Source organism: Micropterus dolomieu, linkage group LG15, assembly GCF_021292245.1.
Source record: "Micropterus dolomieu isolate WLL.071019.BEF.003 ecotype Adirondacks linkage group LG15, ASM2129224v1, whole genome shotgun sequence".
Lineage (NCBI taxonomy): Eukaryota > Metazoa > Chordata > Actinopteri > Centrarchiformes > Centrarchidae > Micropterus > Micropterus dolomieu.
In genome coordinates, this window is record NC_060164.1 from 13535540 (window position 1) to 13550674 (window position 15135).

Sequence of the window (15135 nt, forward strand, 5' to 3'; positions counted from 1 at the left end):
GTCGCCACGCTGCGGCCAGACGCCATCCTGGCCCCCGGGCTCTCTTGACGGATAAAGCAATCTTGGCAGGACAGCCACATGACACGCAGTGGGCCAGCTCTTCATGCGGAGGACAAAAGCATAACAAACCCGCGGCTCACCAACAGGTCAGTTAATCTCCGCACGCACCGCTTAGACACCGGCCAGACCAACTACCCCGCAATGTCAGTTCCACTGGCTTCAACGCTTTCATTTTTGCCATTGTGATTTGTGACTAATGGGGAGGGTTAAGCCGAATTATGTATATCTGCTTTTAGGGACGTCAAATCATAAAACACTAACGTGTAGTTCTGGAGGGGAGTTACAAACAAGATTCTGATACCTCTGATTGCATCTATCGGTGCTGAGTAATGATCTAATACCAGTGCTCTCTTTATCCCAAATTAAATCTCACAATCATCTGTATTTCTGCAGGGAACACATTAGAATCCTTTCTGTGTAAGGCAATACAAGGTCAGGGGTTGTTCTCTGCAGCCCACTGTGACCTAATGACTAAATGACTGACAATGGAAGTTGATTTTTTATAATGAAACTGAAAAGAAAGAGTCGATCATCTGGCCAATGCCCAGTCAGTTTACAGTAATAAGGTTGGGATGGGGGTAGAGTGTATCCCTTTGCTATTTAGAACGATCACTTTCTAACCTTTCATGCCTTCATCAAATCCCACCTCAACATTATGTTTCAGTGTGTTCAAAAGGCTATATTCTGTACTGTACTGTAATGCCATCTTGGTTTTCTGCTTGAAATGTTAAAAGGTCTAAATCATTCTTACACATAGCCCCCATCAGGTTTGTTAAATGCATATGGGATGAAAAATGTTAAACCAAATGCATCCTCATAATTCCCTTCTTTAAAATCCTTTTTTTCCCCCAGTTTTTCAGTTCCAGTTCTTTAGAGATTGAGTCTGTGGTAGGATGTCAGTGTGCTAGATGCCAGATGTGACATCAATATATCCCATGCCAACTGAAATATTCCCCACTGTGCTGGATTATATGCAATACTTGTTATAGCCAGATTTCACCTCCAGGCCGTGTGTTTGTGTGTGCATGTGTGTTGACTTTACACTCAGGGGAGATTGCCACATCTGTGAGTTTGTCCACAGTAGCCACTGGGTCAGATGCTTCGCCACTCTGTCGTCACAGCCTCCCTCCTCCCTTCTGTTAGTCTTTCTCAGTCCTTCATTTTCCCCCTGTTACCTCTTTAAGCTTTTATCATTTTTTTTTGGATTCAGACCTTGCTACACCCCTGGTTGCTGTTATTGCCGTTAACCATTCCATCTTGCCCCTCCTTTCCCCATCTGTATTCCTATTTCATCTCCCAATTCATTTTTCTCATCTGTCTTATGTCCCTCCCTCTCTGTTCCCCTCTTAACCTACAAGTAGTACTCCTCCATCCTTTTCCCTCCTTCCATTTCTCCTCTCCCTCCTCTTTCCCCCCTTCATTCAGTCCAATCACTGACCCAATTAAACATGAGGAGGGACACAGCAGGAGAAGAGTGACGAGGTAAGGCAAGAAAGAAAGGGAGAGGGAGGACAGGCAGGGAGTAGAGAGTTTGAGAGTCAGTAGCTGGATAAGCAGAGAGAGTCAGGAAACAATTGCTGCCAACCTGCCAGGACACACATGGTGAATTGTCCGAACTTCACCTGGAACTTAAACAACCTTTGACAGCCTCAGAGGCGGCGGGGGTGGAGCAGCAAGTCGACAGTCCTGCTGCCACGCACTTATTGTTCTCGATGAAGAAGCGAGGAGAATAACAATCTACCTTCAGTGAAGAAAGCAGGCGGGGAGACGTTCGGAGTTAGGATGGCCAAATACCGGCACATCGAGGGAGACTGAGAGGAGAGACTGAAGAGACGAAGACGTTGCATTCCTGGTTGGAGCTGAGGGGGGGGGGACGTGGTTGCCTTGGGGCAAGAGAAAGATTTTTGTTGACAGAAACAGAGAGAGAGGAAGGGGGGAAAGGATGCATCTGTTCTTCCAAGACAAGTGGGAGGTGGAGGGGCTGCAGACTGTGGGCATCCTTCTGGTGGTCTGCAGCTCGCTCAAACTGATGCACTTTCTGGGGCTTATCGACCTTTCCACGGCAGGTAAGAGAAATGGTAAGAGAGCGAGAGAGAGGCGCCAAGTGAGAAGTCAAAATGATGAATATGGTGAGGGGACATTAGGGGGAATACACTCAGATGGAAAGGGGAGTGTCTACATATGTATTAGTGTGTTTATAACGTTTAAACATAACAAAGTAGTTTGCCCTGATTTCTTAATTAAATAGCTGTCACACCTATTTATGGTCCTGTGTGTATGTGTGTGTGTGTGTCTGTGTGTTTGCGCAGATATTTGTCTGAGACTGACATACTCACATATAAGTGGATGAATGTTAAAACTGATTATTTTGCTCCATTTATGACAGAACGGAGATTAAAAATGTCTAAACAAATACATTTGAAGGAATAATTAAATACTTCTTACATCTCTTGCCATTCTTACTGTGGTGAGGATGTGACTTTTTAAAATATCTTTTTTGTTTTTGTTTAAAAGGGCATTCCACTGATTTTATACGTCAAAATCATTTTGCTACTCGTGAAGAGTGTACTTCTTCTATGTCTCTGGACGGAGCTTTCCAAAATCTGAAAAGATGACCCTGGTGATGTCATCACAAGCTTGGGCTTGCAGAGTATTTATATTTTTTGGGCATTTTGCCTCTATAAGATTAGGTACAATAGGGATGCAGACATGAAATGGAGAGGGAGAAAAGGGGGGTATGACATGCAACAAAGATACCTGTCTGGAATGCAACTGCCATGTTTCAGGGCGGGTTCACACCATAGACTGTGTATAAGAAATGGACGTAGTCATCGTGACATCACCCGTTGGTTTGTGGACTGCCGTTTTGAAGCCTTGAGTTTGGCCGATAGGGACGTCAAGTTTTTGCAACCAGAAAGTGCCCGAAAGTGACGATACGGCGGAGCTAACGGCCGTGTGGAGCTAGCTAGCTTGCTTAGCTAGGTGCAACTGTAACTCACGTTAACTGTCATTTTAACTGGGCTGATAATTTTGTTTAGCGAACAACAGTCTTAAAACTAAATGTACTCACCAGAGAAAGTGAACAGCCAACTCCTAATAAGCTTTTTCAACGGCGCTGGTTAAATTTACACAGCGCTGAGGGTACAAGTCGGCTCTAGCCTGATTGACAGGTCGCTATGGTAATAACTTGTCAATCATAGATAATCCTGCCCTGAAACATACTCTGCTTTTTGGTCTATTTTAAAATAAATGGGACCATAATTTACTAAATGAACATAATTTTGCATTGAAGAAGACTTGAAACTAGCGACTAAGACCATAAACTCATCAGGAAAGTGTTTACTGGGGTAATTATTCAGCTGAGAAGTAGGGTCATTTTCCCATTTTTTCTAATGGAGCCGGACTTCTTTTTGCAACCAGAAGAGTCGCCCCCGGCTGGATTTTCAATAGAATTCGGGTTTCAGGGACTTCCGCATTCGCTTCATATTGTAGACCGGAAGCTTCCCGCTTGGTTCACACCTAAAGGTCCAGTTCCTGAATCAACCAATGTGAGGATGATACATTGTTTCAATTTTCCAGCTGATCTGGTTTGTGAAATTGTAAACAAAAGCTATGTGGTTGAAATGGCGTTTGATTATTGGTCATACAGTTGCATTTTTTATGACTAAGCCTGACTTACGAATAACAACTAGCAAGCTTCAATTTTGCTAACACAGCCAAACATCAAGCAAGTGCAACAACACAAGACATAGCAATATTACTAACAGAAGGAATGCCAGCTCAGTGTCTGTCTTGCAGCCTTTTATTTCATGAAGCTCATATCTTGGTCACTCTCTTTCATTATTCTTAGCTTTCTCCGTCAACATCCTTTTCTGTCTCTTTGCCTCTGCCATTAGCTAAGGTTACGTCCATAAAGGCTGCTGAGCCCTGTCATGTTGTCCACTCCGGCACGACATGCCCACCGCTCTCCCCCAGCAGCAGCATAATGTTGCTTAAACTTGGGTGGCAAGCTAGCCAACAAAGCTAGACAACAACGATACAAGAGTACTTGTTACTTACAGTAATGTTACTGATGTCCAAGTGTGTTATCTAGTAAGTTTGTTAACATCAACTTGAGATTTTTAGCTAGCAGCTAAATCTCTGTCTGGCTGATTTTGCGCGAGTCTGCAAACATACGCAAACATCAAGCAAGCACAAAAACACAAGACAAAACAAGCCAGCTAATAAGTTATTACTTACTAGTCCTACAGAAAGAAGGCCAGCTCGACATCTGTTCTGCATCCTTTTAGCTATTGCCGACGCCAACACGTAAAATGTTTGCTCTCCTAGCCATATGTTCGTCTACCGGCACACTGCTGATGCATCGCGTAGTACACCCGTAATTGAATTGAATAGATTGGCCCCCTTGTCACTGATACCCATCCAGCTATTTGTGTCGGTATCGGGCCGATATCCAATATCACTTTGGGATCAGTGCCATCCCTAGTTCTTATGCAACTTCTTAAGTATCTGAGAAACATTCTCTTCAGTATTCAGGAGGCAGCTCACTTTGTTGTGAGATCAAGGTTGTCCCATGCTAGTTGACATTTTGGTAGCAAAGTCACCAAAACAGTAAGAGAAAACCTTTTTAACCAATTAAAAGACACATACAATAGTACACTTCATCCTAGTATTTGTTCGAATGGTGTTCACACCAGAAATGAACTGCTTCAGAGTTCACTTGACAGCAGTCAGAGACCAACCCCTTTGAGGTGGACCAGAGATTTGGTCCACACCAGAGTTCGAGTCTGGTGTCCACACCTACCCAAACGAGCCACACCAAGGGGGTAAATGCTGCAGGGTTTGGTTCAACCAGACTAAACAAGGCAGGACACAGTGAGGCCACATATTTTTAACAGAAATGAAAAGTAGGAGTTTGGAAGATGTGAGCTTTTACCAGACAGCAAGGCTCTAACAAAAAGCAGATGCATTGTGGTAAATGTAGGATCCGGTGTTTTTAGCCTCCCTGCGTACAGGGTCGCGGGGGCTAGAGCCAATCCCAGCTGACCTCGGGCAAAAGGCGGGGTACACCCTGGACAGGTCGCCAGTCCATTGCAGGGCAGATTGATCCATATTAGGGGCTAGAAGTCAGGAATACCTGCTGCTGCACTGATTTTGAGCAATCTTTTCTTTTATGCCTCTAATGAGTCGTGTAATACTAAATACTTGGATTGCAGTTAAAGAGGTAATATACTTTTTGGCATTTTCCCTTTCCTTTAATGTCATATCTTTTTTGTGCATGTAATATGTTTGCAAAGTGAAAAAGCCCAAAGTCCACTCCAAAGGGATTTACAAGCTCCCACAGAAAACACTGCTTTGAACTGCCTGAATACAGCTCGATTGTAGTCCAGCCTTAACTTCCACATCCTCTCTATGTCACTGTGTATCACGCGTCATAATGCTCACCTAGCAGGTAGTGTGGCATGCCTTCAAAACACTGGTGGAGAAATATACTGAGCTGCAGCACACACAGTGACAAGACTTCCACCCGCTGCCTCCCCTCACACCCACCCTCCCTACAGAACGTAAGATACCAGTGCACAGTTAAATGTTACGTATAAAAGATAAATTTGTTACAAATGAATAACTTACCACTGTGAAACGTCTTCCTCCAGTCTAGGTTGTGAAGCTGGTTTGAATTGTTTTGCCTCGTTTTCGGGATCATGTATGGCTGAACCGAAACCACGTGGTTACCGAAGCGACTTTGTTTTGGATCACTATACCTTGCTTGTCAGGACCCGCCCTACTCTGCTTCTGATTAGCAAGTACCCCCTTACCTAGGAACTCCGCATGTGCAACTACCAAAGATCTTATAGAAGTGAGATGCCTCACTTGGTAGCTACAACAGAGCATACAACACACAGGGGTGAAAAGAGATGTGCAGTAAGACAAAAACATGGTGTTTTTTGAAAATGAAACTATGTAAAACTATTTTGGTACAACTCCTAAATATATTTATGAACCTGAAATTGAGCATAATATGACCTCTTTAAGAGTGAGATAGGCAGGAGAAGTGGGAGGAGATTCATTCTATTAGGTCAGGCCTCATCTGAAACTACAGTCCCCGTCCACACTACTGCCTTTTCCTTTCAAAACGGAGACCTTTTGCTACATTTTCACCTCCCGACCTGAGACGGAGAATTTTGATAATGCTGCTGACCCCGTTTTTCGTTTTGAAACTCCAGGGGGCGTTTTAGTGAAGACAGAAAAAAACAGAGGACTTTTGAAATGATGCCACAGACGCTCACGTTTGGCTCTCTGATTGGGTCTCACAAGTCATGCAAAATATAAACAGGATGCTGCTGACATTTAAATATTTTGTACTGTGCAAATAACACTTATCTGCCCACACTTGTACTGTGCATGTTGCCGTTTCCTTTGCGACGACTCCAAGTCTGTTTTTCGCCGCCACACTCCCGTGTTACATTCAGTAACAGTCTCAGCTCCTTATTGGTCAATGCAAAAAAAATCTGGTCTGATTCTTCATCTGCATTACTTTATTCTTTTGCCAAATCTTCTGTATCTACGGAATAGACCATCTGCTTCATGTTTACACCGGCAGGCGCATGCCCAGTGTACGTGAATGGCCACTAGATGTGCGTTTTCAGTCGTTTCAATGTAGACAAAGATCAACTTTAGCTTAAATGCTGGTGTGGACGGAAATTGTATTTGTTTTAATTCTCTGTTTCTAAACTGAGTAGCGTAGATGGGGCCTACAGGCACATGAAGAACCAACTTGAACCAGGAGGACACATATAAGTTCTGATTTTATGCTAATATATGTGATTTAAAATGCAGTTCAACTTCTCTATTCACTAAGTGCCATGAGGACCTGGAGGTAATACGTAGCTGAAAGGTTCACTATTGGATCTGCACTACTAATCTGTATCTCCATCAGCAGTATGCTGTATCACTGTGTTTCTAAACTGTAATATGTTTTTTGCCTTCCTTTCAGTTTAGTGATTACATGGTTTCTCTGTGCCTCAAGAAAATTCTCAGATCTCTTGCTTATGGTTTATGAAACACGAAGCTCCTTTAAAAGTTACTGGATATTGCCAAAAATGTGTTGCCATCAAGCTAAAAATAGAGCTGCTTTTCTTATTTCCTGAGAAGTTGTGATGGTCTGTCAGTGTACCCTAGGAGAAGCTATTGAACTGTAATTGCACAGTCACCACAGGGCATGCTGGGTAAGGGTGTCATAATGCTGAAGAATACAGAAAGTACCCCTCTCCCCAACGCTCTCAACCCACCACCGTCTGATGAGAAATAGTATTTACTTTTTTGCCTACTCAGGCCAAAATGCTCTCATTGTCAGTGCCACTCAAAAAAACAATTTTAACTTCAAAGGCTGGAGAACAAATTGATCACGTTACTTCAATAGCATAGTGAGCGCAGTAACCTACTTGTTTTCAACAAAGGACACAGCATTCTGTTAATATCAGATACAACTTCAATTAAAACAATAGCAACTTAGTTTCTATGATAAATAGATAGATAGATAGATGTTTTATCAAATATAGGGGACCTTAAAGAGAAGTGCTTGTGTGCGTGGGCATATTAAAATCAGGTTAATCCCTCTGAAATCAAACATCTCTATTCCAAGACAGACTTGGCCAAGACAGCTGGTGCACATTTACTCAAAGACATCACAACAAGCAAGAATTTCATCACCAGCAAAGAAGAGAGGGCTGTGAGACGGGGAGAGAGGAAAGGGTGTCTCATATCTGAGCAGTGACAGTTTCCAGAAAATCCAGCTTTCATGGTTCTTACAAGTATTTCAAGCTTAGTGTCCCATGCAGAGCAGAGGAAGTAGAAATCATGATGTTTTTTTTGTTTTTGTTTTTGTTTCTTACCTATCTCTGTCCAGGCCTTCAGAACAATCAGTTGAAATTAAATTTAGTCTGCTCACACCCAGCGACAAGTTGTACAACACAATAACAACAAGGGTTGAGAAGGCTACTTTGAAAATGTATTTCACAACAGTTACTAATACATACCTCATAAAAACTACAATCTTTAATGCTATACAAGAGCAGAGTCTTTGATACCGTTGGACTATGTATTTTTTCACTGATAAATACCTGTCTTGTCTCTGGTCATGTTCCGTCCGCTTTTAAACATGCTGTCGTACAGCCCCTGCTAAAAAAGGAAAAACTCGACCCCTCTGTTCTCTGTAACTTCAGGCCCATCTCTAAACTGTCTTTCTTATCTAAAGTCCTGGAGAAAGTAGTTTTTACCCAGCTGCAAACATTTTTAATTAATAATAATGTTTATGAAAAGTTCCAGTCCGGCTTCAAACCCCGTCACAGCACTGAAACGGCACTTTTAAGAGTTTTTAATGATTTGATTTTAACTGTTGACTCAGGATTCTCTGCCGTCCTGGTGCTCTTAGACCTCACTGCTGCCTTTGACACTGTTGACCACTCAATCCTCTTGTCACGGTTGGAAAATAATGTGGTAATCAAAGGTACTGCACTTACGTGGTTTCAATCCTATCTAACCGATAGGAGCTTCTCTGTCCACCTCGGTGATTATTCCTCTGAGACAGCCCCATTTACCTGCGGTGTCCCTTAAGGTTCTGTCTGAGGCCCCATCTTATTTTCTTTGTATATGCTGCCCCTGGCCTCCATTTTTGAGAGGTATGAGGTCTCTTTCCACTGTTTTGCAGACGATATTCAAATTTATTTGCCCCTGAATGTAAAAGCAAAGGGCTCACTGCAGCGTGGATGAATCTAAATTTCCTCAACCTAAACGGAGACAAGACAGAGATCATAGTGTTTGGACACCCTGAACTGCTTGATGTAGATTCTCTTGGCCCTTTAACTTCAAACAGCCGCTCAACTGTGAGGAGTCTTGGTGTTGTATTGGATAGTGCGTTTACATTTGATAAACAGATATCCGCCACTGTTAGATCCTGCTTTTTCCAGTTGAGAACTATAGCCAAGGTAAAGACCTATCTCCCTCCTAAAGATTTGGAGAGGGTGATAAATGCCTTCATAACTTCCCGCCTTGACTATTGCTACTGCTTATATGTGGGCTTAGACAAGTCATCGCTTCAGCGCCTGCAGTTAGTCCAAAATACTGCTGCCTGCCTCCTGACAGGAAAGAAGAAGAGGGACCACATCATCACCTATGTTGCGCTCCATCCACTGGCTTCCTGTTCATTACAGGATTGATTTTAAAATCTTACTTTTAACTTTTAAATGCCTTAATGGATTGGCTCCATTGTACTTAATAGAGCTTCTTCACGTTCATACTGCAGCTAGAGTGCTGAGATCCGCCAATCTCCTTCTCCTGGATGTACCCAGAAGCAGACTTAAAACCAGAGGAGATCAAGCCTTTAGTGTAGCTGCTCCAAACCTGTGGAACAACCTGCCAGTCCAAATGAGAACCGCCCCAACTCTCGAACGTTTTAAATCATTGTAAAAACACATCTCTTTTCTCTGGCATTTCCTTCGAGTTAAGTCTGTTATTATTCCTGGCAATTTTAATATCACTATATATCGTATACTGTATATTATAATGTTTTATTGCTGTACTTTTACTGTGTGAGTAGTGTCTTGTTGTTATTTAACCTGTTATTGTTATTGTATTTAACCTGTGAAGCACCTTGGCCAACCTTGGTTGTTTTAAGTGTGCCATATAAATAAAATTGATATTGATATTGATAAGAGACTATCTGTAACTTTAAACATAACCATTATATATACCTTAAGCACTGGTGTTTTACTGTATTGAGGTGTTTAGACCTTGCTAGTGTTTCCATTTTTGTTTCCTACTTTATATTTGTCCTTCCATACTGTATCTTGCAAATTGAAATATATATTTCATTCTAATCCACTACATTTATGTGACAGCTGTAGTTATATTGACTATTTACAAACAAAACATATGATGAACTCATAAAATATGATGCATTGTCATGCAGTCAATTAAACTAACAATAGTACATAAAGAAGTAAAAATTGACAAACGATCTCACCCCAAGGTCCATTTAGTTGTTGTTCTGGGTCTTTCGATCGTTACATGATCTTTCTCAGCATGTGGAGTTACCCAGTTGTCATGAAAATGTTTTCTGAGTGCCCAAAGGACTTCCCGCCCATGTTGGCTTAAAAGTTTCTTTCTTGACATTGGAAACAGCAATTGACAATCTCAAGGTCCATTTAGTAGATTAGTCCATTTAGTGACAATTATCTTCAATTTATTCAACCATTATCTTCAATCAGTGACAACATTAAATTATGACATCCACCACTGCTTAGAAATGCATTGTGATTACTTTGCCAGACAAACTTAAATATTTACTTTTTTGTGTTTGTTTTATAAAGGTAAAGATCAGAAATGGTGAACAATGACAGGAATATCTTTTGTAGATGTGCATACAAGCAAAGGCAATACTCTCTATATTTAGTCTCCTCCATCTTTCTTCAGAAGTACCCTGATTTATTCTTATACATTTGACTATTGGTCAAAATATTTGATAAACATTTCTGTATTGTGGTCAGTTGTTGGGTCCACATGGAAAAAGATAATGTACTTACACACACAGAGACCCCGGGGCAGAGACTGCTGGATGTATTAATGGATGATGCCAGAGACACAGGTCAGGAGGGCCAGAGTCGCTGAGGCTCCATGGAGCAGAGAGACAACAGGGTGTTAGAAGCTAGATAAACAGTGGAGGTACTGTGGTTCTGTTGGTTTTCTTCACATCATGGCCTTCATTCCTCAGACCGCTGGGGTTCTGCTAAAAGGGGTGAGGGAACTGTTACCATGGAAACTAAGAGGCAAGCGTAAGTACGTGGGTTCATGTGTTTTACTTCCTCTATCTGATTTTCATTATCTTTGGCTGTGAAACACAGCCAACATCATGAGGTTTGCTTGCTTTGAGATGAAGTGGCATTATGGTGGTCGACGTGACGGGCTATAGTTGTTGCAGTACATTTGTGTGGCAAGTTATATTCCACTATGAAGTGAAGTCCTTGTTTAAATTGATTGTGAGTGAAAACTGTTGATGTTTGACTTGATGTGTTTTGAATTGAAATTCTCCGCTGGCATTGAATACAGTTTGCTGAATGTGGCGTGGTGATATGAGAGCCAGTCTGACTGGGGACACGCCGTGTGTTTCTAGGGGTCATGCTGTGTTGCTGTTGTGTGGCAATATCTACTGTTTGAAGTGGTACTCGTGGTCTCCCATCGCTAAGCCAGGTCAGCGGGAAATTACCAATTTGACTTGACGGCATGAATCACTCTGATGTTGCATCTGTCCGTTGCATGGAGTGTGTTTTCGGTTTTACAGGCATGTGTGCATGTGCGGAAACAGAATTACATTTGCAGACTTGAGTGTGTGTGTCTAACCTATTTGCTATGGTTGGTGATTGCAGGTAATCCTTCCAACAGCCAAAGCAAAAAAACCATAAAGCAGCGATTCCTCAAGCTGCTGCCATGCTGCAATCCCTCGGTTACCCCCTCAATCAGTCAAAGCAAGTGCTCCTTTACTCTCTTTACATCTGAACTTCATTGCATGTGTCCAGCTTCTTTAGGGGACTAAAAAGGTTCATACAGACTCTTGTATGGATACAGTCCTGTACTCATAGCCACCGCAACACATTAATCCACATACAGTCACATAGGAACACACAACCCCACACACGCTGAAACACTGGTGTTGTTGCTGCTAATGGGTCAGACCTGTTTTCCCATTTTGTGATTCGAAGTGTGTTCTGTTCTCGTGGGCAATGGACTGTGAGTGCGTGTGTGTGTCCTATCACAGAGATACCAGGCTGATAAAGATTAAAGTGAGGTCAATACGAGTAGGATCTAGAGGTCTGAGAACGTATAATATATGACATTTGCTATGAGTTGTCAGGTATTTTTTGGAGAAACAGATGGAACGAGAACGGGATGAGGAATATCTGTTAGTGACCACATTTCCACACCTTTTAAAATGTCTCTTCTTCATTTTTATTAGCGTTAAATGTCTTCTCTCACTTCCTTGGCATTTAGGGTTCTCCCCACTTTCTTCAGTGTACTTGAGCTTTCAGACAGGAAATTCAGTCGTTTTACAGATGTATTACTGACCATGTTTTGCTTTGTGATATGAAGTGCTGTAACTTATGATGGAACAAAGATGTGTGGAAATTGCTTGATATAGTAACCTCACAATTATGGATAAAAATTGCATTCATGTTTTGATGCAGTGATAAAATAATGATGAACATTGTTGTAAATAAAGGATAGTATTTTGCTCTATGAATAAAGTATAATACTTATATAATACTTGCATGATGAGCTCAGTGTCAGTTTCATTATAATTTGTTGGCCAGGTCAGGGTAGTGATGATGCTAACTGACATTGGTCTCTTCCTCACACAGACAGCGTGGAAGATGACTTTGAGTTATCCACTGTGTGCCATCGCCCTGAAAGCATGGACAAGCTGCAGGAGCAGACTAAGTTCACCAAGAAGGAGCTGCAAGTGCTCTACAGGGGCTTCAAAAATGTAGGTCTGGCTGAAGAAGAGAGCGATGAGGCAGGGGAGAGAGATGGCAAATCAACAAATAAACCTAAAACAATCTGGTTCTAGTTACATCAATATGGGAGTTAGAGCAGTATCAGTCTGGTGAGAGCTGACGTTACATAGTAGTGCTTTATATATTCTGTGCAAGGTGGGAACTAATGAGTTTTCTCACATTTGTATCCCAGGAGTGTCCAAGTGGTGTGGTGAATGAGGAGAACTTTAAGACCATTTACTCCCAGTTCTTCCCGCAGGGAGGTGAGTTGCCAACTTCTACCACTAAAGCTGAAAAGCTCCAACTGTGTCCATAATACTTTAATTTACACTGTTTTTTTCTAGTATAAATAACATCATTCATCTGATTCTGTAGAGGTACACATGCTTTTCATCATCACAATGAAATGAACTAATTAACTCATTATAAATTTGCTCTGCTGAACTATAGTTCTTGCACTGCAAAAGGGTGAGGCCATTTTTCATTTCATGATATTTAGGTTGATGAAATGTTAACCACTCGCCTCCAGTTGTATTTGAAATTATTCTTATATCTAGGCTATATTTAGCCCACTGCTAATCCTAGCTGTTCAAAGACTTTGCCTCATGTTTCGGGGGCACACGGGTTACTGTAAGTCTCTACCTTTGCAGATTCAAGTATGTATGCACATTTCCTGTTTGAAGCCTTCGACACTAACAAGAACGGCTCAGTTAGTTTTGAGGTGAGCTCTATTCTTATATCGGCTTCCTTTTAAGAGATAAAAGAAAAATATGTGCTCCAAGTGAAACTTGCCACCACAGCTGTATCCACAAAGATGTGTATTCCCTCTACATACCTGCCCACAGAGTTAAGTGCTGTGATAAAGATTTGACTTAATTTACTGTGTCAAGATTCAAGTAATGCCAAAACAATACAGTTAACTGTTCCCCTTCTATCCCAGGACTTTGTATTTGGCCTGTCTATTATCCTGAGAGGGACCATTAATGACCGGTTAAACTGGGCGTTCAACCTCTATGACCTGAACAAGGACGGTTGCATCACCAAAGAGGTAACACACACGCATGTCACACTGGTCACACTGTTCTTTGGTTGCTCTGAATTACCTGCTTTAATGGCTTCTAAGCAGGGCCGTAGCTACCAGTGAGGACTTTAGCGCCATGTCCTCGGTATGTATAGGGATGTTAAGGGTTTTGGCAACCTACTATTATGTATAAATTTCAATTTAGGTGGAAATCGAGTGCGGGAATTGGCTGAAGGTTATTGATCACCGGCTTCATCAACTTTACTATGGCAACTATGTCAAACATACAGTATATATTTATGGCCTCATATACAGTGCCTTGCGAAAGTATTCGGCCCCCTTGAACTTTTCAACCTTTTGCCACATTTCAGGCTTCAAACATAAAGATATAAAATTTTTGTGAAGAATCAACAACAAGTGAGACACAATTATGAAGTGGAATGAAATTTATTGGATATTTCAAACATTTACAAATAAGAAACTGAAAAATTGGGCGTGCAAAATTATTCAGCCCCTTTACTTTCAGTGCAGCAAACTCTCTCCAGAAGTTCAGGGAGGATCTCTGAATGATCCAATGTTGACCTAAATGACTAATGATGATAAATAGAATCCACCTGTGTGAAATCAAGTCTCCGTATAAATGCACTTGCTCTGTGATAGTCTCAGAGGTCCGTTTAAAGCGCAGAGAGCATCATGAAGAACAAGGAACACACCAGGCAGGTCTGAGATACTGTTGTGGAGAAGTTTAAAGCCGGATTTAGATACAAAAAGATTTCCCAAGCTTTAAACATCCCAAGGAGCACTGTGCAAGCGATAATATTGAAATGGAAGGAGTATCAGACCACTGCAAATCTACGAAGACCCGGCCGTCCCTCTAAACTTTCAGCTCATACAAGGAGAAGACTGATCAGAGATGCAGCCAAGAGGCCCATGATCACTCTGGATGAACTGCAGAGATCTACAGCTGAGGTGGGAGACTCCTCCATAGGACAACAATCAGTCGTATACTGCACAAATCTGGCCTTTATGGAAGAGTGGCAAGAAGAAAGCCATTTCTTAAAGATATCCATAAAAAGTCTCGTTTAAAGTTTGCCACAAGCCACCTGGGAGACACACCAAACATGTGGAAGAAGGTGCTCTGGTCAGATGAAACCAAAATCGAACTTTTTGGCAACAATGCAAAACGTTATGTTTGGCGTAAAGGCAACACAGCTCATCACCCTGAACACACCATCCCCACTGTCAAACATGGTGGTGGCAGCATCACGGTTTGGGCCTGCTTTTCTTCAGCAGGGACAGGGAAGATGGTTAAAATTGATGGGAAGATGGATGGAGCCAAATACAGGACCATTCTGGAAGAAAACCTGATGGAGTCTGCAAAAGACCTGAGACTGGGACGGAGATTTGTCTTCCAACAAGACAATGATCCAAAACATAAAGCAAAATCTACACTGGAATGGTTCACAAATAATCATATCCAGGTGTTAGAATGGCCAAGTCAAAGTCCAG

At 41.9% G+C, this 15135-nt stretch overlaps 1 protein-coding gene across 5 annotated transcripts in view; it reads left to right on the forward strand.

Annotated features, from left to right (window-relative positions):
• The window catches only part of LOC123984365 (Kv channel-interacting protein 2), a 144840-nt gene that overhangs the window by 126807 nt on the left and 2898 nt on the right, over positions 1 to 15135 (forward strand). Inside the window, exons 1-6 of one of the 5 annotated variants that reach the window (XM_046071215.1) lie at positions 11146 to 11304; positions 11481 to 11579; positions 12471 to 12595; positions 12799 to 12868; positions 13256 to 13326; positions 13546 to 13653. In XM_046071215.1, the coding sequence (XP_045927171.1) occupies positions 11172 to 11304; positions 11481 to 11579; positions 12471 to 12595; positions 12799 to 12868; positions 13256 to 13326; positions 13546 to 13653 (606 nt within the window). In that variant the 5' untranslated portion in view covers positions 11146 to 11171. Of the gene's footprint in view, positions 1 to 10761; positions 10890 to 11145; positions 11305 to 11480; positions 11580 to 12470; positions 12596 to 12798; positions 12869 to 13255; positions 13327 to 13545; positions 13654 to 15135 lie in introns of those variants that run through there. The other 4 variants (XM_046071216.1, XM_046071218.1, XM_046071217.1 and 1 more) reach the window with 4 other exon arrangements.